General features: G+C 43.4%; 2 protein-coding genes and 1 non-coding gene across 3 annotated transcripts; 1 reads left to right on the top strand and 2 right to left on the bottom strand.

Moving 5' to 3' along the window:
* Positions 1-1,237: 1,237 nt before the first annotated feature.
* On the bottom strand, positions 1,238-1,343 carry LOC145637439 (small nucleolar RNA R71). Its single transcript, XR_014114224.1, has one exon. It is a non-coding gene; the product is annotated as a small nucleolar RNA R71 (small nucleolar RNA).
* A 12,079-nt stretch (positions 1,344-13,422) lies between these two features.
* Positions 13,423-14,616, bottom strand: LOC145636701 (uncharacterized). Its single transcript, XM_081688263.1, has one exon. The coding sequence runs from the start codon at positions 14,614-14,616 to the stop codon at positions 13,423-13,425; it is 1,194 nt and encodes a 397-aa protein (XP_081544389.1).
* Positions 14,617-21,916: 7,300 nt separating this feature from the next.
* LOC145636700 (uncharacterized) lies at positions 21,917-22,357 on the top strand. The gene has a single exon (XM_081688262.1). The coding sequence runs from the start codon at positions 21,917-21,919 to the stop codon at positions 22,355-22,357; it is 441 nt and encodes a 146-aa protein (XP_081544388.1).
* The last annotated feature ends 5,149 nt before the right edge of the window (positions 22,358-27,506 follow it).

Here is a 27,506-nt window from a genome sequence, read left to right as displayed (position 1 = left end):
TCACATTGCTTGACTTAGCCAATTTGACCTCCCAATTAATTGATTCCATTATGACTACATGAGGATCCTAGCCCTAGTGCTTATTACATTTGATTTTTTCTCGTTTATTTGTCGTCTTGTTTTAGCATAGAATTCACACCCTATCTCTAGACTTCGGAATAGCTTAACCATAGATAATAGACAATAGCCCACATTTCCTTTGGGTTCGACCCTCGACTTACCGTTATACTTGTGTAGGGGTGTGTTGAGTGTTTACAAATTTTGATTTGACCATGGGTAGGGGTTAGCCTCAACGACCTAGCTTTGGGTTCAACCCTCGACTTACCGTTATACTTGTGTAGGGGTGTGTTGAGTGTTTACAAATTTTGTTTTGACCATGGGTAGGGGTTAGCCTCAACGACCTAGCTAGACCATAGAAAATAGACAATAGCCCACCATTCCTTTGGGTTCGACCCTCGACTTACCGTTATACTTGTGTTGGGGTGTGTTGAGTGTTTACAAATTTTGTTTTCACCATGGGTAGGGGTGAGCCTCAACGACCTAGCTTCGACCCGCGTCAAAAATGGCGCCGTTGCCGGGGAATGGTGTTGTGATTGTGTATTGTTGTTGAGTCTATTCCATCTATTTTAAAAACACAAAAAGATTTTATTTCTTTCTTTTAGGCTACACTTGTAGCCGCGTTACTAACAAATTTTTTGAGTTTTTGCATGCATAGTAGAACTCGAGATAGGCCCTTAGTTCCCTTGGATCCGGAGAATGAAAGAACTCTTTCACGAAAAAGGATAGCCAACCGATCTTTGAGCCTAAGTTACTCAAGTGAAGAAGAGCTTGAGGAAGAAGAGCAAGACCAAGGCATGGGAGAGAATCCAAGAGTAGCTTTGAAGGAGTTGGGAATTCCCGGTGCTTATAGGTTTGAGAGCGGCATTGCTCCACCTACAACATCGGCGAACGATTTTGATAAGACCGGCCATGATTACCTTGATAGAACGGAGGCAATTTAATGGAGCCAAGAGTGAGAGCCCGTTGAATCACCTAAAGGAATTTGAGAAGTATTGTAATACCATTAAGGTGAACGGCATTTCTCAAGAGTTCATTCGGCTAAAGTTGTTTCCCTTTTCTCTTATTAGTCGTGCTTTAGAGTGTTTAGATAAGGAGGTTAAGCCCAATTCACTTAGGACGTGGGATGATGTCACAAGAGCTTTCTTGTCTCGTTTTTACCCTCAAAAGAAGACGGCGGAGGCTAGGGCATTGATCCAAGGATTCAAACAAAGGCCTAATGAGAATCTCTATGAAGCATGGGAGAGGTACAAGGAGTACCAAAGAGAGTGTCCACATCATGGGATTCCTACCTATCAAGTGATACAAATTTTCTATGGAGGTTTGAGTGCTCAAGGCAAATCATGCCTAGATGGAGGAGCCGGTGGTCCTATAATGAATAGGACGTAAGAAGAGGTAGTTGACATAATTGAGGATGTGGTGAGATACTATAGAGATTGTCAAGAAGGAGAGAGAGAGTCTAAGAGCAAGAGTGGCTCAACTGTTTATTCCGTGGATCATCTCAACGCGATTAACAACTTGTCATCCCAAATTTCAAATCTAGGGAAGGAGATGACATCGATCAAAGCGAAGCTTGAGAGTGTTTCTACGAATTCTTTGAGTCTTCCCTCCCAATCCAAAGGGAGAGGTACATTTTCTAACTCTTCTCCTTCTATTTCCAATAATATGCCAAGTGGATGTCTATTTTGTGATTCTTGTGGATCTTATGATCATGATTCTTCCATGTGTTCACAAGCTTTTGTTGATGGATGTGATGATGTTGAAAATAATGAATGTGAACATGTGAACTTTGTGTCTAATGCCAATGGTGGTCAAAGGTTTGAAGGACCTAAGAATTTTGGCAATAGGAATTCTCACCCTCAAGGTGGTTTCGATAACTATAACAATGGAGGCTATAGGAACCAAGGAAACCAAGGTTTCCGAGGCAACTATAACAACCAAGTTTATAGTAATCAAAACCCAAGCCATGGGTATGGAAACCAAGGTCAATCTCAAGGCTTTGGTAACCATTACCATAATGGTGGCAATAGTCATGGTCGAGGGAATTGGAACAACAACCAAAGTCGAGGAAGTTTTCAAAATAACAACCAAAGGGGATCCCCTCCCGGTTTTCTCCAAAGCCCCAAGCCAATGGTGAAAATTCTTATTCCCAACCATCATCATTTAAGACAAATTTGGAAGAATTGATTGATAACCAAACCAAGATCATTAACACCTATACGGCGGTGAGTGACAAGAAATTTAATGAGATAATGACTCATAACAAAATTCTTGAGACACAAATAACCCAACTTGCCAACACTCTTAAGGATTGTGCTAGTCCATCCTCTTTGCCTTCTCAAGGAGTAGAACCTAAGAAACCCGTGTATTCCGTCACCACTAGGAGTGGGAGAGTTCTTGATGAGGGAGTTTCAAGGTCCATTGAGGAGGATGAGGTGAGGAGTGTTTTGAGAGAGGAAGATGAGAAGGGTGTGTCTAAGAGTGTTAGTTATGAGGAGGTGCAAGAGAAAAAGAAGGATGTTGAGAAAGAGTGTGAGGAAGTGAGAATACCCGATCTACCATATCCACAAAAGTTCTTGAGGCACAAAATGGATGAGCAATTCGGTAAGTTTCTTGAGATGCTTAAGGAAGTCCACTTTTCTATTCCTTTCACCTATGCAATCACCCAAATGCCTAGGTACTCTAAGTTCCTCAAGTAGATTTTGGATGGCAAGAGAGAGTGCAATGAGGTTGACTCGGTTGAAGTTGGAAAGTGCTTTAGTGCTCTCATTCATAAGGAGTTGCCCGAAAAGATGGAGGATCCGGGGAATTTCTCTATTCCATGTAAGATCAAGGAAATGATGTTTGAAAATGCTCTTTGCGATCCTAGTGCTAGTCTAAGTATCATGCCTTATTCGGTTTTCAAGAAACTCAAGCTAGGCGAGCTTCTTACATCCAATATAACTCTTCAATTGGCTGATCGATCTATTAAGTTTCCTAAGGGAAGAGTTGAGGATGTTCCTCTTAAGATAGGAGAGTTCACTATTCCCTTTGATTTTTTTGTGCTTGAAATTGAGGAAGATGACCATATCCCTATCATTCTAGGAAGACCTTTCTTAGCCACTTCAGGAGCTTTGATAGATGTGAAAGGAGGCCGTATTACCTTGAGAATTGGTAAGAAAGAGGAAAGTTTTAAGTTGAAACCAATGCATGAGTCTTTGTCTCTTGTGCAAAGAATTATGTGTGCTAATTCCCCTCGTTCTATTGATAATGTGTGCATGATTGATTCTTCAACTAACGATGTTCTTGAGAATTATGATGATGTTCTTTCAAGTTTTGATAGCAAGAAGGTTAGTGAAGAGAAAATGATGATTTCCAAGCTTGTAGACGAGGAGGAAGTTGAGATTCCTCATTGGTTTGAGCTATATCCTCAAAATGAAGGGGATGTTCCCATAATTATGGATGTTGAGGAACCATCTACATTGAGCAACAAGGCAAAGAAGAAAGCTCGTGATTCTAAGAAGTTGAGAAAGAGAAAGAAGTTAAGAAAAGAAAAATTTGCAATTGAGAAGTCTTTGAAGGAAGTTTCACCAAGCAACAATGAGAGGTTGCTAGAAGTTGAAAAGGATTTTGCTCTTTCCGCTACCTTGAAGAAGGTGGTGTTCTTTGACCCTCCATGATTTGGAGGAAGGGTCGAGATTAGGACCATAAGCAAGTGCTTCCCGGGAGGCAACCCGGAGATTTCTAACTTTTCTTTTTTATTTTTGAATTTTTCTTATTTTTCCTTCTTTTAAGTTTCTTTTCTTTTCTTTCACTTCTCTACTTGATTGGATTTGTAGGTTGCATTTTTGGGATTGGATTTCATCAAGTGAGCATGAAGAATGAGAAAGTGATTTGCGGTTTTTGATGTGATTATACTCGATTTCATCGAGATTTGAGGTAAAAGGGGTAAGAATTTTAGTGAGGTAAGTTAGGGATTTTGTGCTTTAAAATTGAAGGAAATTTGTTTTTGGTGGGTTCATGTGGTGCTACCATCATTTTGGAATTTTGAACCCACTAAAATCTTGATTTGAATCTGCCACTTTCAGTGGGTTCAAGAGCCGAAGTGTTGATCTTGATCGATAAACCAACCGTTGAACGCACCAAAAAAAAAATAAAGAGAAATCGGGTAGGCCTAGGCCAGGTGCTGGCGCGCACGCAAGGGGTGCGGCCGCACACCTGGCAGGTGCGGCCGCGCACCAGCATGGGCGGGCGCGCACCAGCCGGCTAACCCCCTTTATTTTTCTTTTTCTCCTTTTTCCCTCATTTTTCCTTCTTTCCTCCTTCCCCCTTCGAGCTTCATCATCCTCATACCCTCTTAGCCGAACCATACCTCCCCTCATTCTGATCCAATTTCATCACTTTCTACACAAATCTTCACTCCAAATTCACCAAAATCATCTACATTTTCATCCAAATCATCAAAAACATACTTATTTCACCAAATTAAACCCTCAATCTCTCTCCTCCCTGCTTGGGTAAAATTTGGGGCTTTTTGATTTGGTGGAAATTGGTGGCTAAAAGTGGTTCAATCTTGCTCCATATATGGTATAATCATCTTCTCTAGCTTTAATTTGCTTAATTATATCATATATTTGCATGTATTGAATTTTTCATGAGCATGAATAGTAGTAGTATGGGTTTTATTTATTTTGATGATTGATTTTGGTTTTTGGATGATTATTTGAGTTGTTTGTTGCTTGATTTCACCTTACATTGTGTTGTTTGTTGATTTTGTAGCTATTGTGAGCAATTTGGTTGAATAATTTGGAATTTGAATTTTGGTAGTTTGGGTAGTAAGGTGTATTTGTGGAATTGGTTGGTGTTCTTATGATTTTGGTTGTGTGAGAAGGAATTATTGATTGTTTGGTGGTTGTGTGGCAATTTGGATTTAGTTTGTGATTGGTGGAAGTTGAAATTCTTGGTTGGTGAATTTTATGGATTGGTGTTGGAAAATTTGTGCTTGGTTTTTGGTGATTTTAAGCTTGGAATTCAACATGTCAAACATTCTCAAAAAGCTTACCAAGAAATGAAAAACCAACATCTCCATTGAAGAGCCTACCCCTAGCACTTCCTCCCCCCAAAAATGACAAACCACTCCACTTCCAAAAAAAAAATCCATGACCAAAAACAAAAGAACCGATACCAAAAACTCAAAGACCAACGCTCCATCAAACCCACGAGACACTACTTCCAACATGACATGTCCAAGTTGGGTATAGATGAAGATGTGAGGGAATTGTTGATCAACCTTCGGATGGGTTCTTTCTTCGCCAACAGCTACCGCACCTATGTTGAGCCTACTTTGGAATTCCTTGCTATGGTTGAGCTTGTTCCCGTAGACGGTCAATATAGGGTTCGATTCCAAATCTTCAACGAATTCTTCGACTACGCCTTAGAGCAATTCAATGCCGCTCTAGATTTCGATCCTTATGGTGACATCTTTGATCTAAAGCCTTACATTTTTGCGGAGTATGATCAAGACTCTTGGCGGGATGATATCTCCGGTGGTGGTGAGTTTGTCACCAAAGAAGCCAAGATAAGCAGTGTGTACCAACCTTGTCTTCGGGTGGTGCACCGTCTTTTGGGGTACTTGGTCTTCCCCAAGCAAGAGTTGGGAAAAATGAGCAAATTGGAGCTCAAGATTCTTTGGTTGGCCACTAGAGGAGAATATCGTGGACGGTTGAACTTGGGGTACGTCTTTGCTACCTATTGTGTCGCCTTGCAAGACCGGAGCACCGGTGAGATACCTTGTGGGGGAATGGTCACTCGGCTCTTGACAAACCTCCAACTTGATCACTATTTGCCTTATTGCAAGCCGGTTGGAGATGCCACCTCGATCTACCTCGATATGAAACAATTGGGGCAAATTCAATTCATCTTCAAACATTATGAAGAGGGGCATTATGAGTGGCTTTGGGATAACAAGTATTGGTGCTTCCTTCCCAACCCTTCCTTGACATCTCTTCACCGGTTGGAAACCGCAGATGTGTGGCATGTCCCCAAGAGCTACCGGCGACCCTACTTCGACTCCGACGAGGAGGAAGAAGAAGAAGAAGAAGAAGAAGAAGAAGAAGAAGAAGAAGAAGAAGAAGAAGAAGTGCCACAACATCAACAACAACATCAACTTCGACAACAACAACAACAAGTTCCACAACAACAACAACAACAACAAAGGAAAGGGCAACAACCTCAATTTTCTAGCTCCGACTTGCAAGCCCTTAGCAACCAAATGAGCGGTATGAGAATCCTCTTGGAGGGCATGTATGACCAAGATTTTGAAGCCCTCTACACCCAAATGAGAGGTATCTCCGAAATGCAACAAGGTATGTTCATTCAACAACAACAATTGTATGATGCGGAGGTTAACCGCGGGAACATCGTTCCTTCGGTTAACTATCCTTACTTTCCGCCCCAGAAAGGTCCTATACCTTCGCAAGGGCATCCTTATTGGCTAGGGCCTCTAGAGCCCGGTATCGAGCCTCGTTCCTACCCGGACGAGCATGGTAACTATGATTACCGTGCTCCCGGAGGGTGTGACTATAGGGGTGATCCTAATTACCCCTATATGCACCCTAACCATCCTCTTGAGCTCGCTTTGCCCAAGGAATTCATGTCTCTTGCCCCTTGGCAACAAGATAACTTCAAGGGGCATTATGGTTGGCCCGAGGGGTTCACCGAAGGTTGGGCTCCATACTCACCCCCAACCTTCGATGACTACATGGGAAACAATGATTCCAACGAGGCCGGGCCAAGTGGTAGTGGTGGTGGTGATTCTTAGTTCCCTCGCTTTTTGTGCTTTTTACCTCCATCCCTTATGTTTTATGTTCTTGCTTTGTATTGTTGGGATGTTGAGATGTATTCATGTTTAGCTTGGGGGAACTTCTTTTGTGTCTCGGTTGCCAATATTTGTTGTTGTTGCATGCCTTGTATTCTATTTGCCTCTTACTTGATGGTTTTCATTTCTTGGTCTCTAGTCCTTTTGATGCTTGTTGCTAGCCCCATGAGCTTGATTTGCTATTGTTGTTATGATGCTTTCTTTGTGATGATGTTGTTTGCTCCTCGCTCCCATGAATCCAAATTTCTTATCTCCAAAACCCTTTAATCCAAATCCCATGAATCCAAATCTCGTAGTATAGTTTCTTTAGTTAGTTAGTTGTTTAGTTGCTTACTTAGTTTTTCTTTATTTTCCTTTTTACTCTTTGTTAGTTTAGATTTAGTTTTGCTTAGTTGTTTAGAGTCTTTGTTAACCTAGTTTAGTTTTATTTTGTAGTTTCTTTCTTTTGTTTTGATGTTACTAACCTTTTTCTTTGTTTATAGCTCCTTTTGCTTATCTTATTCTCACATGGCTTTTTGATAATGCTTACGATTTTGGAGTGCAACGAAGGTGGTTCTTTCTATCGCCTTTCTTTATTATGCTAAGCATGGATAGCCTGGTGAGACCTTTCTAATTTTTCTCTTTATTTTATTTGGATGCATAGATTAGGTTTAGTTTAGGGGAAGTTGAATAGTTCAAGGATGATTGCTTGTTAACACGTAATGTGTTTGGGATCGTTGACGATGTTGTCATTCGATCACTTGTATGTCGATTGGGATATATGTGTTTAACTTGTTTTCTAGTTCTTTTCTCCATTTCTTCTATTCTTCCCTTATCTATGACTTTCCTTTCCTTTTATTTTCTTTTACTTTTCTTTTCTTTTATTTTTCCTTTGTTCTTGTTTTGGTTTGTGGTTTGATTTTGAGGCTTATTTTTCACCATTTTTGTTTTCCTTATGAGTTGGACTTTGTACATTGGACTTTGTCTTTTGCATGAATTTCTTCCTAGGTGGTAAAGGTATGCACGGTTTGAGACTATGTTTGATTGACTCTAGGATAGATGTATGCTAGGGTAGTTGGTTTGAACTAGGAGGATCATGAAGTCGGATTCTACTTGTTTGTGGCATGCTTGGTAGTTGCTCCCTATAGTCGATTTGGCACCACTAGTGAGTTTTTGCTACATCCATGTGAGGTTCATTGTTTTTCAAGCCTTAAACCTATTTTGTATGAGCGGCGTGGATCCTTGACTATTGCAAACCTAATCTATAAAGCTTGATTTATGATTCTTAAACCCGAGACTGAGCTATCTAGGGTGGACAAAGGCAACTTTTTCGGGGTGGTATTTTTCATTTTTAGGATAGTTTGTTTCATCCTTGTTTTTGGGTTTACATTTGCCTTCTTGCAACCATTTGAGCCTATTCCTTCTTTTCAAGCCACATCTTTAGATCTTTTGCCTTTTGTTTCATTTTCTTTCTTTTCTTGTTTTTGTGAAGCAATTGATCATATTTGTTGGAGTTTGTGGTGGAGATATTGGAATGTTTGGTTCTTATGAAAGCAAGATTGTGTTATGTCTTCTTTGTGAATAATGGCAAATGAGTATAGGTAAAGAGCCGTCCTACATTATAAAAGGCATGGACAAATAAGTGCAATATTGAAAAAGCCGTCCAAAGTTAAAAAAAGGCAAGGACAAAGCAAAGCATAAAAAAAAACAAATAAAAGAAATTGAAAAAGTGAAAATTTCATAAATATTTTGATGTATTCTTTTCTCCTTCTAAGCAATGAGGACAATGCTTCATTTAAGCTTGGGGGAGAAGCGTTTACGCTTTATTTACATATTTCTTGTAAGTATAGCTTTGATTAAGCTTGGGGGTGTTGTTTTTGTTTGGTGATTTCTTGATCGTGATGTTAAGGATTGATCACCCTTTTGCTTCACTTTTTAGGAAAACCGCCAAATTTTAAATTTTAGCCTACCTTCACCCTTTATGCCTTACGTTACAACCTTGGGGAAAGACCTTTCGACCTAGAAAGTTGAGTCACTATTCGGGGGAGGGAATCATGGGTCATTGCCTAAGGAAAGGGGATGCATAGTCAAGATTGTCGAATAGCCTAAATAAATCCCTTTTTTCCGGTTCCTTCGAGGAATCATTGGGATGCTCACTAAGGGGAGATTTGAGACTAGTGGGGAGAACGCGGTAAGATTGTTTGGGATGAACGTGGATTGTGATGTCTAGTTCCTATGCCTAGCATGCCCTATGTTTCAATCAACCTTGGATATCTTGAAAAGTGCATACCTTGATTACTTGAGAAAGATTTTCATTCATTTTCATTGTAGTCACTTTGTAAGTCCATTTCGCAAAGATTTTGTTTTCCTTTTCCCTTTTCTCTTCTTTTAATGGTTTTGCCTCTTTAATGTTGGGGGAGAGTTGTGGGTAAACTCTTAGGACACCCTTACGAGACCTCACTCGTCCTCATAGGCGACTTTGGGGTTTAAAGGGCTTGCTGTAGCTAAAAGCAACCGTGATTCCTACGACAGTGAGTCTTAGTGTATATTCTCATCTTGAGTCTTTTTTTTTCTTTTTGAATAAGTCTTTCATCCTTATTCTTTCTTGCTTTGTTTTGCTTGAGGAATTTCCTGGGAATTTCCTGCTCTAGGGACCAAGTCTATCTGGAAGTGGACTAGCTGAGCAGCCAGCTCCTTCACCTTGGTCATGATGAGTGTCATTTATGGCACTCATTTGGCTTCTTTTAGGATGATTTTCATGCTATTTTATAGCTCTTTTCTATAGTTTTCCTTAGTTTTGTTCTTTATTTCTTTAGTTTGTGCTTTCCTTAGTTAGTTTTCTTGTTTTATGCATTTCTTTGTTAATTATTTGTTCTTTTTCCCTTTTATTTGCTTGTTTTCGTTTGTTTTCAGGTTATGATCGTGTTCCCAAGGATTCCCGAGCCTTCCTATCATATTTCTCATCAATTTGGATGCCTCATGTTCGTCTTTTGGAGCTTAAAGTTTGAAGAAATGCAAGGAGCAAGTCAAGAGATCTGTGCACGCATGCGGTGGGGGCATCATCTTTGGCATGAACCCACCAAAATATCCATTTCAAGACTGCCTACCTTAGTGTTCATCATCATCACCAAGACGAGCGCACGAGGATGAGCTCGGACGAAGAAGAGAGGGGGTGCCCTGCTGCCAGGTGCGGGCGCGCACGCAAGGGGTGCGACCGTGCACCTAGGTGGCGCGGGCGCGCACGCAAGGGGTGCGACCGTGCACCTAGGTGGCGCGGGCGCGCCCCCCTAGGTCTCTGCTCCGTACCCTTTTTATCGCGGCCGCACCTCTTCCTTGATGCGACCGCACCTTCCGGGGGTACTTTTGGGACGATCTAACTAACTCTTCTTTTGTATCTTTCCTATATATAGTCTTTCCTTCTATTTTTAGAGAGGATTATCATTTCACATTATTTTTTGATCATCTTTTTAGAGAGAGAAACTCTAGGTTTTTAGAGAGAGAAGTTCATGGTGTATTGTTGATGATTGAAGATTTCTACATTTTCCTTTGATTTTTGATCAAGTTTGTAAGGATTTCTTTTCTTTAATTCAATCTATAGTTTGATCGTTAGTTTGATTTCATTTGCTTTATTGATTGTTCAAGTTTGATTGAAGTTTGATTGATTTGCGTTTGATTTTAGCTTGTTTGATTTGATTATGATGAATTTGTTGATTAGTTATGTTTTGATCTTAATTTCAATGGTTAGTGAGTAGATTATTTGCTAGGGTAATGGTGAAGCATGTATGAGTAATGGATTAGTGCTAATTGTGGATAATTGATGGAGTTGATAATGTGATTAAATTTGGTTGATGATCATGTGCATGTGTGTGATTGATTAAAGATTGGCCAACTTTGATTGTTGCACTAGATTGCATTGTAAGTTCACATTGATACGGACCATTGATTTGTGGCTTGCATTTACACGATTGAGGTGTCTTGTGATGTTTCCTAGCTAGAGTTTATCGTAGTGGACGCTAGTTAGATCTCTAGGAGAATAGCTCGATATGCTCTATTGGTTGCATGATTGATCTTCCCTCACATTGCTTGACTTAGCCAATTTGACCTCCCAATTAATTGATTCCATTATGACTACATGTGGATCCTAGCCCTAGTGCTTATTACATTTGATTTCTTCTCGTTTATTTGTCGTCTTGTTTTAGCATAGAATTCACACCCTATCTCTAGACTTCGGAATAGCTTGACCATAGACAATAGACAATAGCCCACCATTCCTTTGGGTTCGACCCTCGACTTACCGTTATACTTGTGTAGGGGTGTGCTGAGTGTTTACAAATTTTGTTTTGACCATGGGTAGGGGTTAGCCTCAACGACCTAGCTTCGACCCGCGTTAGGTCACATACTTCAACATTGTGGACTTCCTGATCTCATACTCCCCCTCTGCTGACTGGCGACAAGCTAAGATTCAGTCTTTAGATGGACTTTCCTAGCTACGGATGCGATGCTCATACGCAGGCCTGCCATAGCTGCCTCGCACTCTGACTCGTTGTTTGATGCCTTGAATTTGAATTTTATGGCATACTCGAATACATTTCCCTCTAGGGATGTCATTATGATTCCTGCTCCACTCCTTGTTTGGGCTAACGATCCATCTACCTCCACCTTCTAGATACCAATATCATCCTCCTTCTCCTCGTACAAGGCTTCTACAATGAAGTCTGCTAAGGCCTGCGCTTTGATAGCCGCTCTGGGTTCGACCTCAAATTCATACTCGGAGAGCTCAATAGCCCACTTCAGGAGTCTGCCTGACGCGTCCATTTTCTGTAACGCTTTCTTCAACGGGTGATTTGTGAGGATTTGAATTATGTGCCCGTCAAAATATGGCTTTAATTTTCTTGCTGTTGTTACCACTGCAAAAGTCAACTTCTCTTCCAATGGGTACCTTTGCTCTGCATCAGCATGTGGCTCACAAAGTATAATGGCCTTTGCTGTTTTTGTCTTTCTACCAGGAGAACGGTCGCGATTGTCTAAATAGACGCAAAAATGTATAGCTAAAATTTTTCCTTCAGCTCCGGCCTGATCATTGTTGGGAGCTTAGTCAGGTGCTCCTTAATACCTTCAAAAGCTTCCTTTTTTGCAGCTCCCCATTTAAATTCCCTGTTCCCTTTCAACAGCTGGTAGAATGGCAAGGCTTTGTCGGCTGACTTGCTGATGAATCTGGTCAGCGAAGTCATTCTGCCTGTCAGCCGCATGATGTCTTTGATGCACTTAGGCTCAGGTAGGCTTAGGACTGCCTTGACTTTCTCCGGATTTGCGTCTATCCCTCTTTCGCTGATTAGGAAGCCTAAGAATTTTCCTGAACTCACCCCGAAGACACATTTCTTCAGGTTGAGTTTAATATTGTACTTGTTCAGGGTGGCAAATATTTCTTCTAAATCCACGATATGTCCTGCCTACGTGACGCTCTTGACAATTAATTCGTCCACGTAGACCTCAACATTTCTACCCTTCTAGTGCATGAACACTCTGTCCATTGTCTTCTGAAAAGTTGCTCCAGCATTCTTCAGCCCGAAGGGCATAGCTATGTAATTGTACACTCCCCCCTCGGTGATGAATGCGGTTTTCTATCTATCCGGGTTGTGCAAGCTGATTTGATGGTACCGTGAGAAGGCATCCATGAAGATGAGCAAGGGATGCCCACTAGTTGAATCTACAAGCTGATCGATTCGTGGCAGCGAGTAACAGTCCTTCGGGCAGGCTTTGTTGAGGTTAGTGAAGTCAACACACATCCTCCACTGGCCATTTGCCTTCTTCACCATGACCACGTAGGCTAACCATTCTGGATAGTCACAAGGCTCTATGAATCCAGCTTCCAGAATTTTTTCCACTTCTTCCTGAATAGCCTGATTTTTCTCCGTGGAGAAGCTTCATTTCTTTTGTCTTACTGGCTTAATATCTTCCCTCACATTCAGCCTGCGGATCATGACTGCAGGGTCAATTCCAGGCATCTCATCCGCTGAAAACGCGAAGATGTCCTTGCTCTTTCTCAGCAGTTCTATAAGGTGTACCCCCACTCCTAGATCAATATCCTTTCCGATTTTCACTATTCTCGAAGGATCATCTTCCGTGAGCTCAATTGTAACGTGCTCCCCGCTAAGAAGTGGCCTAGCCATTTCCTCCTTTGTAGGCTCAAAATTTTTCATAGCCAGCTTTTGCTTCTCCTTTTCCCTGTAGTATTCTTCGCGCTTCCTTTTCCTTAACTTTTTCTCAGGTTGCTCAATGAACCTTTGCTCTGAGATCAGCTGCTGCCTGATCCTGGCAGGCTGCTTTAGAGCAGTTATGTAACATTGTCGAGCCGTCTTTTGGCTCCCCCTAAGCTTTGCCGACCGTCCCTCATTAGTTGTGTAGGCCATGGCAAGGTGGTAGGTGGAAACAACACCGCCGATCTTATGAATGAGCGGCCTTCCCATGATCACATTGTAAGCTGAAGAAGAGTCTATCACCAGGAACTCTGCCCGAACATCGCGCCTTTTTTACCTTTCTCCTACTCGGACTGAGAGCTCAATTATGCCCTCTTGAGTCAATCCGGACCCATTGAACCCGGTGACTTCATAACTCACCCTTTTTAGATCTTCCCTGTCTAGCTTCAGTTCTTTGAATGCGCTGATGTATATGATGTTGGTTGAGCTGCCCCCATCTATCAACATTCGATCCACTTCCCAATTTGCTATTCTCATTATCACCACCAGCGGGTCATCAAGAGGATAGACTATGCCCGTTTGGTCATATTCATCAAATGTAACTCGCGGCTGCGGGGGAAGAGGCGGCCATCTGCGCTTCTCATTATAATTTATCTGATGTATCATCGCTCGCAGGTCTGCTCGTGCCTTGTTCACCGTTCCCCCGTGTACTGGTCCTCCACTAATCACATACACTCTTCCCTCTGGCTTACTATCTCTGACCCTGTCCTCAGCGGGACCCCTGTAACCTCCTCTGCGGTCACGACCTGTTCTATCCTCATCCCTTCTTTCGGGAGGATCAGCGTGCTGCTTGAACTGATTTAGGTACCCTCTCCAGACTAGATCTTCTATGTTGTCCTTCATATGTGTGCACTCATCAGTGGTGTGGCCATGGTCCTTATGGAAGTCACACCACTTGCTGGGATCACGATTCCTATTAACCATCCTTGGGGGTCTCTGCCACTTATCGTCAGCTTTGTTCACGCTGAAGATGAGAGACCTCGAGTGGGTTAGCGGGGTATATTGGTCGAACTCGTGCGCTTTACCTGGCGCTTTAGCTAGCGTTTTGAGGCTCTTACGCCCCATATACGCTCTGAACAGTGAGCCTGGTAGCAAACCGCTCTGCATTGCCAGCAGCGCTACCTCCTGGCTCATATTTGGGATGGTTGTTGCCTCCTTGTTGAATCTGGTGATAAACTCCCTCAAGGGCTCATCCTTCCCCTGAACTAGTGACATCAGCTTAGTTGTCATCTTGGTTCGATCTACCAATGTTATAAAATGATTCATGAACATCCTTTTCAGCTGATTATATGAGTATACGGAACCTTTTGGAATGGCTCCATGCCACTCCACAGCTAGCCCCTCCAGGGTTGGTGGGAACGCTTTGCACCAGACTGAATCTGTCATGGTATAGAGCACCATGTGATTCTCAAAAACTGATATATGGCTCTTAGGCGTTGTGGTTCTATTATATCTACAGCTCGGCATCTTTAACTTCTCCATCGGCTCTTCTAGAATCTCCCGACAAAATGGAGAATCATCCGGAATAATCTAGATCTGTGCCCGCTTCTCCCTATCCAGGTTGGGTCCCCGCTCTGAGGTTGGTGACCTGCTGCGAGGAACTCGCCTCTCCGGGCTAACCCTAGCCTAAGGTATTTCCTCCACGCTCCATTCTCGGTTCAGATTGCGAGCTTCCAACTCCAGTACTTTCTTCCTCAGCTGGACGAGCTCCTTCTGCTCGGCGGGAGGGTTGTGGGTGTTGGCTTCTTTACCGCCGGTTCGGTAGTTGCTGTTGTTGGTGACGAGCTTGCTCCCTTACCAAGGTTAGCAAGGATTGCTGTCATTGCTGCCAGCTGCTCCTTACTGCACTTAGAGAGGTTCTGCAGGATGGCTGGCATGTTTATGGGCTGCGGTTTTTGGGCTATGGGTGCTGGTGAGCCCCTCACAGTTGTTCTCTCGACCATGAGTGCGCACCTTGGGAGCTGGGCGATAGTTCAGCAGGAGCTATCCTATACACCTAGAATTAAACTAATCACACATAATTAATTCTAAACTAAACAAAGCAATTAAACAAGTCATAATCAAAGGAAGAGAATAAAATATTGAGATTAAAAGAGAAGAAATCGTTACCAAAGTTAAGGGAAACAAGAGATGGAATTAAACCAAGAGTTGTAGAGAGAGAAATAAAAGAGAAAATAATACTAAGAGTTTAAGAGGAGAGAGAGAGAAAAGTTAGAGAGAGAAAGAGAGGAGAAAAATAAGAGAGAGAAAGGAGAGAGAGTAAGGGAGAGTCCTAAACTCGCTTAACAAAAGCATACTTATACTCAGTTAACAAATCCTAAGCTTAAACAAGTTAAAATGACGCTATAACTCTTCTTCAGAAACATACGCCTGATCGGGCGAGGCGCCGCCCGATCGGGCCTGCCTTTTTCTTCATGGGCACTTCTCTCGCGCCCGGTCAGGCGCGAGCTCGGGCAAAGTGATGGTGCAACTTTGTTCTTCTACCCTGCCCGATTGGGCGCGCCTTCAGGCGGGAAACCTTGCACTGGGCGGTGACTACTTGGGCTATTTAGACTCCTTTTTTGGGCTCGTAACTTGGCCTAAACCACATATCCTCTTTGGGGCTTTAATCACTCGATCCAACGCCTCTTCTCCACATAAGTCGAGCCCTTAAACACCGGCTTGATGACTCCAACCGATCTTGGGCTATGAAAGTGGTCGTGCTCCTCTAATGCTTGTAGTCGCTCCATAAAATCACGGGAAAATGCTCCAAAAGTGCACTTCCCTACAAAACTCAACCAAAACTAAAAGAACACTAGAAAATACCAATTAGTAATAAAAGTGGCTCTAAAGAGCCAAAAACACTACCAATTATGACCAAGAGACGGGGGTAAAATACTATATAAAATAGACATGTCAGTTAGTCAGCCCGAGAATGCGCCTGTTTATTTGTCATAACCTGAAAACAAAGGGACCAAGAGACAAAAAAAAGCATAAGGGGTGAAATAAAGAAGAAAAGAAGAAGAAAATTCTTAAAACGCGCAGAAAAGAAAAACATAACTTACCAGCCTCATGTGTATAGCATAAACGCATTGCAGAGAGCTGCTCGTTACCCACGATATACAAGGAGTTAGGCAACCAGATCTTGGGAAACTTTACATCGCCCGTCCTCGCTCCCCGCAGAGCATCAAAGGCTTCTGTCTCACGAGAGGGCTCAGCAGGGGAAACGGTAACTCCAGCCATATTGGTGCAAATTTCCCGGAAGTTGCGCGGCACAACAAAAGTTGAAGGCACCTTCACCCAGAAGAACTTACCATTCCAGTCCCGAAAGCAACCAAGCTTCGGGTAAGGCAAAACTCTACCCTCCTTGTGAGCCACGTAGTACCACCAAGACTCTAAGCCAGAAGCAGGCCTTTTTAGGCTCATTAAAGACTTGAACTGGTGCAGGGACTCAAGATATCTCCAAAACCGCAGAAACCATAGCAAGCATATGAAGGTATGCAGGGAAGTAGGGTGTAGCAAAGCAATGTAGAGGTTGAAAGCACGGAACACCTTCTCCAGGGTAGGGTCAAGAGGGGACCTCAGACCCAAGTCAAGCTAGGAGGCAAACACCGCAATATGACCAGTAGGGGGAGCAGACAGCTTTGCACCTTCAGCAGGCAAAACCAGCTCATAACCTTCACCAAAGCCATAAAAATTTTGTTCCACAAAAGCAAGGTTCAACCTCCTAGCATCCTTACGCCAGCTGGAATCCAGCACGCAGTTTTTCGGACCATAGCACTTGTCATCTAAAAAGAAGTCAGTCTTGCCCTCCTCTACGAGCTCCACAACGTAGGTAGGCTGGCAGTTATAAAAAGCACAGTCACCTGGAGACTCAGCCATCCTGTTCGAGTTCACGGCTGGAGAAGGAGACGGTGATGAAGTCGCAGCGCTGCCACCCCGCACTACATAATGGTCAAACCGATTCACATCAGCCATGTCATCAAGCCAAGCAAAACTGTTTAAAGGCTGAACATGGGGAATGGGGCTGACTTATACTAAGAGAAGAGAGAAAGAGAGTAAAAGTTAAGGGAAGGGAGAAAAGAATACTAAACTCGCTTAACAAAAGCGTACTTATACTAAGCTAGAAAATCCTAAGCTAAAACAAACTAAAACGACGCTTAAATAAAGCTCCAAAAACACGCGCCCGATCGGGCGCGCCTTTTTACTTCGGGGCTTCTCTTCTCTCGCGCCCGATCGGGCGCGAGATCGGGCGAAGAATCGCTGCGATATAAGTCTTCTTTGCCCGATCGGGCGCACCATCGGGCGCACCATCGGGCGGTTACCTTTGCACCGGGCGGTAATACTTTGGGCATCTTAGACTTCTTCGTTTGGGCTCGTAACTTCGGCCCAAACCAAATATCCTCCTTGGGGCTTTAATAATCCGGTCCAAATGCCTCATCTTCACATAAGTCGAGCCCTTATTCACCGGCTTGATGACTCTAACCAATCTTGGGCTAGGAAAGATGGTCGTGCTCCTCCAATGCTCGTAGTTGCTCCATAAAATCTCGGGAAAATACTCCAAAAGTGCAATTCCCTACAACACTCAACCAAAACTACGAAAACACTAGAAAACACATATTAGTAATAAAGCGGCTCTAAAGAGCAAAAAACACTACTAATTATGACCAAGGGACGGGGGTAAAATACTATATAAATTAGACACATCAAACTCCCCCAAGCCAAACCTTTGCTTGTCCCTAAGCGAAGAGCTCATCAATCAATGCATAAAACATGTCTCACCCCAATGAATCAAAATCAAGCACAAACGATTCAAGACAAATCTAATAAACATGCCTCAACATCAATCAATTTTATTCATCCTGTAGGGGATAGCTCCTGCAGAGCTATTCCTTCCAGCTAGGCTCAGATAAGAAGACTGTACCTGCATATAAAGAGTCGGCATGAGTGACCTCATACCACCTCTTGAGGGGCTAGTTGTATAGGATAGCTCCCGCTGAACTATCGCCCAGCCCCCAGGGTGCGAACTCACTGCCGAGAAGACAATTAAGGAGGGCTCAGCAACTCGGTGGAGTCAGCCCGCAAGGCTGACCAGGCTGAACTCTCCATGAAGGAGATGATACGCCTATAAATAGAGGGTAAAGTACAACGAAAAAAAGGTTAGACACTTAAGTTATTATACTTTCTATATCTCTCTAAGTACACTTTCTCTCTTTAAACACTCTCTAACTTAAGCTTCGGATGGGGGTTCCTCGAGCCACCCCCGAGGGCAGTTTACGTGTGCTGCCGTGTGTAGGTTGTTGACGGGACCCAGCTCACCCAGCAGAACCCTTGGATCCACACCTGGAACAATTGGCGCTAGAAGGAGGGGAATGATCATCTAGCCTGAGGTTCAGCAACTGAGCTAGGGACTAGTTAACAAACCACCATGGCCGGAGAAGAGGCTGTACAAACACCTATACCCAAAACCAACGACACCAACCAAACACCACAAAAAACACCAACAGCAACTGTTGATCTCAAAGGATCCACCTAAAAACCCAAATCGACCATCTCACAGAAATCCAACCCCATCGGATCGGCATCAGCTGCAGTTAAAGCGGCGTCAAAACTAGTCGATCCGACAGAATCTTATTCCATTTTTAAATACGGAATGCCGTTAACAGGCGCGAACAATGAGCCCATTGTTTCAACACCTGTAACCTAGAAACCGCAACCCGTAAACATGACAGCCATCCTGTAGAACCTCTCTAAGTGCAGTAAGGAACGGCTGGCAGCAATGACGGGAGTCCTTGCCAATATGTGTAAGGGAGCGAGCCCGTCACCGACAGTGGCAGCTGCGGAGCCTGTAGTAAAGAAGCCAACGCCCACAACCCTCACCCCCGAGCAGAAGGAGCTCGTTCAGCTGAGGAAAAGGGTATTGGAGTTGGAAGCTCGCAATCTGAATCGAGAAATAGAGTGTGGAGGAAGTAGCCCAGGCTCATATCAGCCTAGAGAAGCGGGTTCCCCGCGGTAGGTCGGCAGCTCAGAGCGAGGACCCAGCCCGGAGAGAGACAAGCGAGCGTGAATCCAGGTTGTTCCAGATGATTCCCCATTTTGCCGGAAGATTCTAAAGGAACCAATGGAGAAAGTAAAAATGTCGAGCTTCAGGTACAATGTGACCACAACACCTAAAAGCCACATATCAGCTTTTGAGAACCACATGGTACTCTATACCATGACGGACTCAGTTTGGTGTAAAGCGTTCCCACCAACCCTTGAGGGGCTAGCAGCGGAGTGGTATGGAGCCATTCCCAAATGTTCCGTATACTTGTATAATCAGCTGAAGAGAATGTTCATGGAGGATTTCATAACCTTGGTAGATCGAACTAAGATGACAACTGAGTTGACGTCGTTAGTTCAGGGGAAAGACCGAGCCCCTGAGGGAGTTCATCACCAGATTCAACAAGGAGGCAACAACCATTCCAAATATGAGTCAAGAGGTAGCACTGCTAGCAATGCAGAGCGGCTTGCTACCACGCTCACCATTCAGAGCGTACATGGGGCGTAAGAGCCTTAAAACACTAGCTGAAGCGCTGGGTAAAGCGCATGAGTTCATCAAGGCAGACGAAACGGACAAAGCAATGCTGAGTGGAAAGGCACCGAGCAACTCAGTTAAGCGGACAGAGGTCACCCGGGCAGGTAATACAGCCAGGGTTGACCAACCGAGCAGGGCTGAGCGAAGTCGCAGGGAAGCGGATAAAGTTGTATGGGTGAGAAGATCAGATCCGAAGAGAAGGGGAAGGCCTGGAAGGTTCGATCAATATACCCCACTAAACCACTCGAGGTCTCACATCTTCAGTGTGAACAAAGCTGATGATAAGTGGCAGAGACCTCCGAGAATGGTTAATAGGAATCGTGATCCCAGCAAGTGGTGTGACTTCCACAGGGACCACGACCATACCACTGACGAATGCACGCATCTAAAGGATAACATTAAGGACCTGGTCAGGAGAGGGTACCTGAATTAGTTTAGACAGCACACTGACCATCCCATAAGAAAGGACGAGGATAGATTTGGTCGTGACCGTAGAGGGTCCCGCTAAGGTCACAGGGGTCCCGCTGAGGACAGAGACAGAGATAGTAAGCCAGAGGGCGTAATCAATGGAGGACCAGTGCACGGGGGAACAATGAGCAAAGCACGGGCAGATCTGCGGGCAATGATACATCAAATAAACTATAATGAGAAGCACAGATGGCCACCACTTCCCTCGCAGCCGCGAGCCACATTTGATGAGTATGACAAGAAAGGCATAATCTACCCTCACGACAACCCACTGGTGGTGACAATGAGGATAGCGAACTGGGAAGTGGACAGGATATTGATAGATGGAGGCAGCTCAGCCAACATCATATACATCAGCACATTCAACGAGCTGAAATTGGATAAGAAAGACCTGAAAAGGGTGAGTTATGAAGTCACCGGGTTTAATGGATCAGGGCTAACTCCAGAAGGTATAATTGAGCTTTCGGTTCAAGTGGGGGAAAGGTCAAAAAGGCATGATGTTTGAGCAGAGTTCCTTCTGATAAACTCTCCTTCGCCCTATAACGTGATCATTGGAAGGCCGCTCATCCACAAGATAGGCGGAGGGGCGGTCAGCAAAGCTCAGGGAAGCCAGAAGACGGCCCAGCAATGTTACATAACTGCCCTAAAGCAGCCTGCAAAGATCAAGCAGCAGCCAATCTCAGAACGAGGGTCCACCGAGCAGACTGAGAGGAAGTCAAGAAAAAGGAAACGCGAGGAATATCACAGGGAGAAGGATAAACAAAAGTTAGCAATGGAAAACTTTGAGCCTGCGAAAGAGGAGATGGCTAGACCACTTCCTAGTGGGGAGCATGTCGCAGTTGAGCTCATAGAAGGCGATCCTTCGAGAACAGTAAAAATCGGGAAAGATGTCGATCTCGGAGTAGGGGTATACCTCAAAGAGCTACTGAGAAAGAACAAGGATATTTTTGCATTTTCCGCAGATGAGATGCCTGGAACTAACCCTGTAGTCATGGTCCACGGGCTGAATGTGAAGGAGGATATTAAGCCAGTCAGGCAGAAAAAGCGAAGCTTCTCCATGGAGAAAAATCAGGCAATTCAGGAGGAAGTGGAGAAACTCTTGGAAGCAGGGGTTCATCGAACCTTGTGATTACCCAGAGTGGTTAGCCAACGTGGTCATGGTAAAGAAGGCAAATGGCCAGTGGAGAATGTGTGTTGATTTCACGGATCTCAACAAGGCATGCCCAAAATACTGTTACCCGCTGCCACGGATTGATCAGCTGGTAGACTTAACCAGCGGGCACGCCCTACTAAGCTTCATGGATGCCTTCTCAGGGTATCATCAGATCAGCCTGCATGGTCCCGACAGGCACAAAACCGCATTCATCACCGAAGGGGGAGTGTACAATTACATAGCTATGCCCTTCGGGCTGAAGAATGTTAGGGCAACCTTTCAGAAGACAATGAATAGAGTGTTCCTGCACCAAAAGGGTAGAAATGTCGAGGTGTACGTTGACGACTCAATTGTTAAGAGTGTCACGCAGGCAGGGCATGTCATGGATTTGGAAGAAACATTTGCCACCCTGAACAAGTACAAAATCAAACTCAATCCAAAGAAATGTGTCTTCGAAGTGAGCTCGGGAAAACTCTTAGGTTTCCTGATCAGTGAGAGAGGAATAGATACAAATCCGAAAAAGGTCAAAGCAAGTCCTAAGCCTACCCAAGCCTAAATGCATCAAAAACATCATGCGGTTGACAGGCAGAATGGCCGCGCTCACTAGGTTCATCAGCAAGTCAGCAGACAAGGCTCTGCCGTTTTACCAGCTGTTGAAAGGGAACAGAGAATTTAAGTGGGGGACCGCAGAAAAGGAAGCCTTTGAAGGCATTAAGGAACATTTGACTAAGTTCCCAACAATGATCAGCCCGGAGCTAAGGGAAAAGTTACAGCTGTATATCTCTACGTCAATTCAGACAATTGCAGCCGTTCTACTGGTAGAAAGACAAAAACAGCAAAGGCCAATATACTTCATGAGCCATGTACTGACTGAGGCAGAGCAGAGATACCCATTGGTAGAGAAACTGGCCTTCGCATTGGTAACAACAGCAAGGAAGCTGAAACCATATTTTGTCGCGCACGCAATACAAATCCTCATAAATCACCCGCTGGAAAAAGTGTTACAGTATATGGATCAGGCAGACTCTTAAAATGGGCCATCGAGCTTTTTGAGTACGAGTTCGAGGTCAAACCTAGGGCAGCCATACATCAAGGCACAAGCCTTAGCAGACTTCATCGTGGAGGCCTCTTATGAAGAAAAAGAAGATGACGTTTGAGTCTGGAAGGTAGAAGTAGATGGATCCTCAGCCCAAACAGGGAGCGGGGCAGGAGTCATAATGACATCCCCAAAGGGAAATGTATTCGAGTACGCCATAAAGTTCAAGTTCAAAGCATCAAACAATGAAGCAGAGTACGAGGCAGTGCTGGCAGGCCTGCATATGAGTATCGCGGCCGGAGCCCGCAAAGTCCATCTGCAGACTGACTCTCAGCTCGTCTCCTGCCAACTGCGGGGAGCGTATGAGATTACAGAAGCCGCCATGTTGAAATATGTAACTAAAGTAAATGAGATGGCAGCCCAGCTGGTTCACTTTTAGATAGACTTGGTTCCCAGAGCAGGAAACTTCCAAGCTGACGCTTTATCAAAGTTGGCCAGCTCCACACTACATAGCCTCACAAGGACAGTGATGGTTGTAGTCCTAGAGGAAAGTAGTATTGCTAAAAAGGAGCAGGTAAACTGCATTGGGCAGCAGAGAGCCTGGTTCGCAGACCTTCTGGCGTACAAAGTTCATGGCTCGCTGCCTGTAGACACCTAAAAATGTCTCCCCAAAACCAAACCCGATGATGAACAACCTTTCACCGCCATTATTGGTCGGGTTGAGTATTTAATTTTTGGAGTGCTTAAATCCATATTTCCATTTCATAAACCAACCCAATTCTTAGCCCATTTCCCCAAACCATAACTCATTTTCCTCTTTTTGTGCCTTTAAACCCAAAATAATTCATTTCGTGTCCTTTAAAATCAATCATTTCGTGTCCTTTTTATAAAAACGTTTATTCCAGTTTATTTTGGTCCATAATCAGGGTCTAATGATTGAATATTTGGATGGGGCTTTAAAATATCTTTCCAACGATATATTATAAGCCCAAATCCGAGTTATAACAAATAAGTTATGGCCAAAATATTAACCTAGCCCAAACCGAACCTAAGCCCACCTTACCTACGACCCAATGATCATGTGGAGGGTCCAAATTATTTAACCCCATTCCTAAACCAATTAGGATTAATTGGAAGCTTCTATAAGTTTCTAAAAGATATTAATTATCCTTTTTGAAAAGATAAGATTAAATAGTTTGAAATTGAATAAAACTCCTTTTTTTGAAAATCCTATTTATATCCGAATTGAAAGACGTTCAAAGATAGACAGATATTATTTTCGTGTATTATAGTTTTTATCTAAATTTTATATGGTTGGATAGCCCTTGAAATTATCTTTCCAATGATATATTATAATATCAATTCCGAGCTATAACGGAAAAGATATGAATAAAATGTCAAACTCTATCCAAAACTGAAACCGTCTCACTATTTCGGCTATATCTTTTGTTCTACATAATATTTTAATCTGATTTCAATTGGGTTAGAAAGTAGACTTCAAGAGCTTTCCAACCATATCTTATTCATCTTATTCCGATTTCTGTTTCAAAAGATATGATAAAAACAAAAACCGCAAAAACTGCTGTCTATCGCAAGCGTTTTATCCGATTCGAATTCTTATCTTTTCTTGATTCGACCCCTCTTTTCCTCTTATAAATAGAGGTCATATCTCCCCTTTTTTATTCATCAACAAGCTTGATCATCAAATCCTTCTCTCTTTCTCTCTTTACACCAAAAATCGTTCTCATCTCTCTCTCACATATTCTAAGCCTTAAACCTATATTTCTAATTCTATCATTTCTTCCTTAAGCACTCCAAGGAGTTCATACAATACCCAAAGTTCTATACTTAAACCAAGGCGTGAAAGATATAATTGACTGAGGGTTTGGACCAAATCAACTCTACTTTAATTTAATTTCCATTTACTTTATATTTTTATTGAAGTTACTAACAGTTTATTCATGATGTAGCAATTTAAAGGAACGCGCGGAATGTGAGTAATTAATTAATTTAATTACTCTTATTTTATTTTTAATATTGCCAGTATCATGATTAGGGTTGTTATTATTATTATTTGATTTGGTTAACACTATTATTGTTAAATTGCTTCCAATTTTAATGTTTATTATATTGTATTTTTTATGATCACCATATTGCATGTTAAAGGGAATATGTAATTGAAAATCACGCCTAATAAGATAATTTGGACAACCGGTTTAGGTTCCTTTTAATCTTGTTGTTTAATCAAGTGATCACAATATTTTAGAATTATATGTTGCATTAATATTCAACCAATTTAGCTTAATAATAGTTTGGAGCAAATTGAATATTTTGTTTGTATGCCTTTGAGATCGCAGGAATCACTTTTCACTATAAGAATCGAGTAGAGGCCAATACGGGCGAATGTGACTCCATGACTCACTTCGTACCATCATCCCCGATCCTCCTTTCGTGGTTCCGAACCATATGGAGTTAGTAATCTCATGGATTATGAATGGGGTGTAACCTTCACGGGTCAATCGTTGTTGCCTATCGTTGTCCCTTATCGTGGTTGCCTTTTTATGATCCGTGGACGGTTTACAAGTTCCTTAAAAACTTGTTGGCGGCTCCCTACTTTATTTGTCCCTAATCGTTGTCCCTAATCGTAATGTCAATTCCCACTTCCTATGAGTGCCAAGCATATTCACAACATGCTTTTTGCGTAGGCGCACTTCGAACGACGCCTACACTGCCTGACAATGAAGTACAAGCGAAGAAAGTGAAGAAAGACGCCCATTGGTACGTGGTGATGAATGGAGAGCTCAACAAGAAGGGCTTCTCAAAGCCACTGCTATGGTGTATCCCATAGTGGGAGCAAGAAAGCATTATGGAAGAAGCCCACTCAGGAATATGCGCCAACCACATTGGTGGAAAAGCATTAGGGGTGGAAGTTCTAAGAAGGGGTGCATATTGGCCAACTCTAGCTCAAGACGCGCTGGCATATGTGAAAAAATGCAACAAATGCCAAAAGTACTTCCCAGTCATAAACCAACCATCAAATGATCTGACCCCAATCATCAGGCAGATCCCTTTTGCTCAGTGGGGAATGGACATATTGGGACCATTCACCACTGGGTCAGCGGGCAGAAAGTACCTCATAGTGGCGGTAGACTAGTTTACCAAGTGGATAGAAGCTGAACTGACCAAGTACATAAAGGATCCAACTAGCAAAATAGCGCCAGACGACAAATTAAAGCATCCCTCCCTAAAACCTCATCTCACCTACTCAAAGTAAAACAGGGCACCACCTCAGGGACGCCTGAGGGGGCGGCCTGGCACGTTCAGCTTGAGCAGGAGAGACAAGGGAAAACGAAGGAGATGAGCTACGTGGGCAACATTAAGGTTCTCTTAGTCCCACTTAGCTCACCTCTTTGAGGGGGAGAGGAAAGGGGAAGACAAAAATACAATAAGCCCTTACGAAGAGAAGTAAGCGGCACAAAACAAAAAGTCATAGCATAAACAAGCTGAACGGCATAAAACAAGTCGCAGCATAAACAAGTTGAAGGACACAAAATAAGTCGCAGCAAAACAAGCTGAATGACATAAGATGAGCAGTCAGAAAGCTAATTGACACAAATGAGTCTCAGCAAAGCAAATGGAATAATGCCCAAACAGGTAGCAATTGAATAAACTAACCAACGTGCAAGCAAACCTCTATCAAAGTTAAATACAGTACATAATGCAAAAGCACCTAAAGCAAATACAACAGGAAGAGTAAAGCTCATTGAAGTTCCTGCCAAGCACAACAGAGAACAAAGATGTAGGAAAGCACTCAACAGGCAAATCAAGAAGACAAGGAGGCCCAACCTACGAGGCTTCACCAAATGTAACAAAGAAGCTGCTATGCTAAAAACCTAGGTACTGCTACACCTTGGCCCAACAATTTCAAGACAAACGTGCAGGCTACGAAATAAGCAGCAGGCAGTATAGCAGAAAATCACCAAGTACATACATCATAAAGCTGAACCCCTGCCCACCAGGGCAGAGTAAACATTCAGCAAGTCAGTTACAATATGCGTAAAGCTGAGCCCTCGTCCACCAGGACAAGGAAACACTCAGCAAAGAAAGTTTGAAAAATATAAGTCAGGTTAAGCAGGACAGGCCCTGCAGCAAAAGATAAATTATTCAGCAAAAGCACAAGAAAACATAATCTTTGGCGGCTATACACCCTAAAGATAGCAACAAAAACTACTTGGTTACTACAGATCTGGGTGAGGGATACTCAGAAAAACCACTGGAGTAGGAAGGTGACAGCCGCCATAATCTTTATTGATCACCAGCCAAAGACTCCACTCCGATAGCCGCAGCAACGTCATGGCAGAGAGGAACTTCTAAGTTCAGCACAGCTTGGTCAGGAATCTTGCAGCCAGCAACACGAGGATGGTCAGCAGGGAGATCAAACAAACCGGCCTCGCCTGCAGCCTCAACCTGGCCCAGATGGCGTTGAAACGAGCCTGCTGCTAACACACCGAGCTGCAGCCTCTCATCCACCATCATGGCGATCAGCCAATAGCTTAGCAAAAGCAGAAGAGAGCGCAAAAGATTTGAGTGCCTCTTTCCTGGCAGCTTCCAGCTCGGTTATGTGTCCAGCTCGCAAATCCGCAATCTCTGCCTCCAACGTCTGCACCCTGGCTTGAGAGGTCTCCAATCGCTCCTCGCAGCTCTTCAATTTGGTCTGAGTGAGCTGCATTTCTCCCAACTGCAGCTGCGGGGCGTCCGCCCTCTCCCTTAGAGGAGTCACCTCATTGGCCATAGCATTCCTCTCAGCCTCAGCCTGCTGGACCTCCAAGTTCTTCTAAGAAATAATTATGCCCTGATTCTGATACTCCTTCTCCACTGACAGCAAGGCATTGGATAAATCTCCAACAGACCTGACAAGCTGCAAAAAAGGGCAGAGAAGGAAAGAAGTAAGCCAACGGAGAAATTAACCGAAAGCAAAATAAAACAAGGCACTAACAAGGGAATCAGCAGAAAAGAGAAGAAAAGTCAAAAAGCAAAAACTAACCTTCTGCATGTCACGGCAAGCCGTAGCAGCAGGGAGACTAACTGAGTCGCTCTCCACTGACAGCAAGGCATTGGATAAATCTCCAACAGACCTGACAAGC

This window comes from Chenopodium album, chromosome 6 (assembly GCF_948465745.1).
Source record: "Chenopodium album chromosome 6, dcCheAlbu1.1, whole genome shotgun sequence".
NCBI lineage: Eukaryota > Viridiplantae > Streptophyta > Magnoliopsida > Caryophyllales > Amaranthaceae > Chenopodium > Chenopodium album.
Note: the sequence above shows the minus strand (reverse complement) of the source record. Positions and strands in the feature narration are given on the sequence as shown.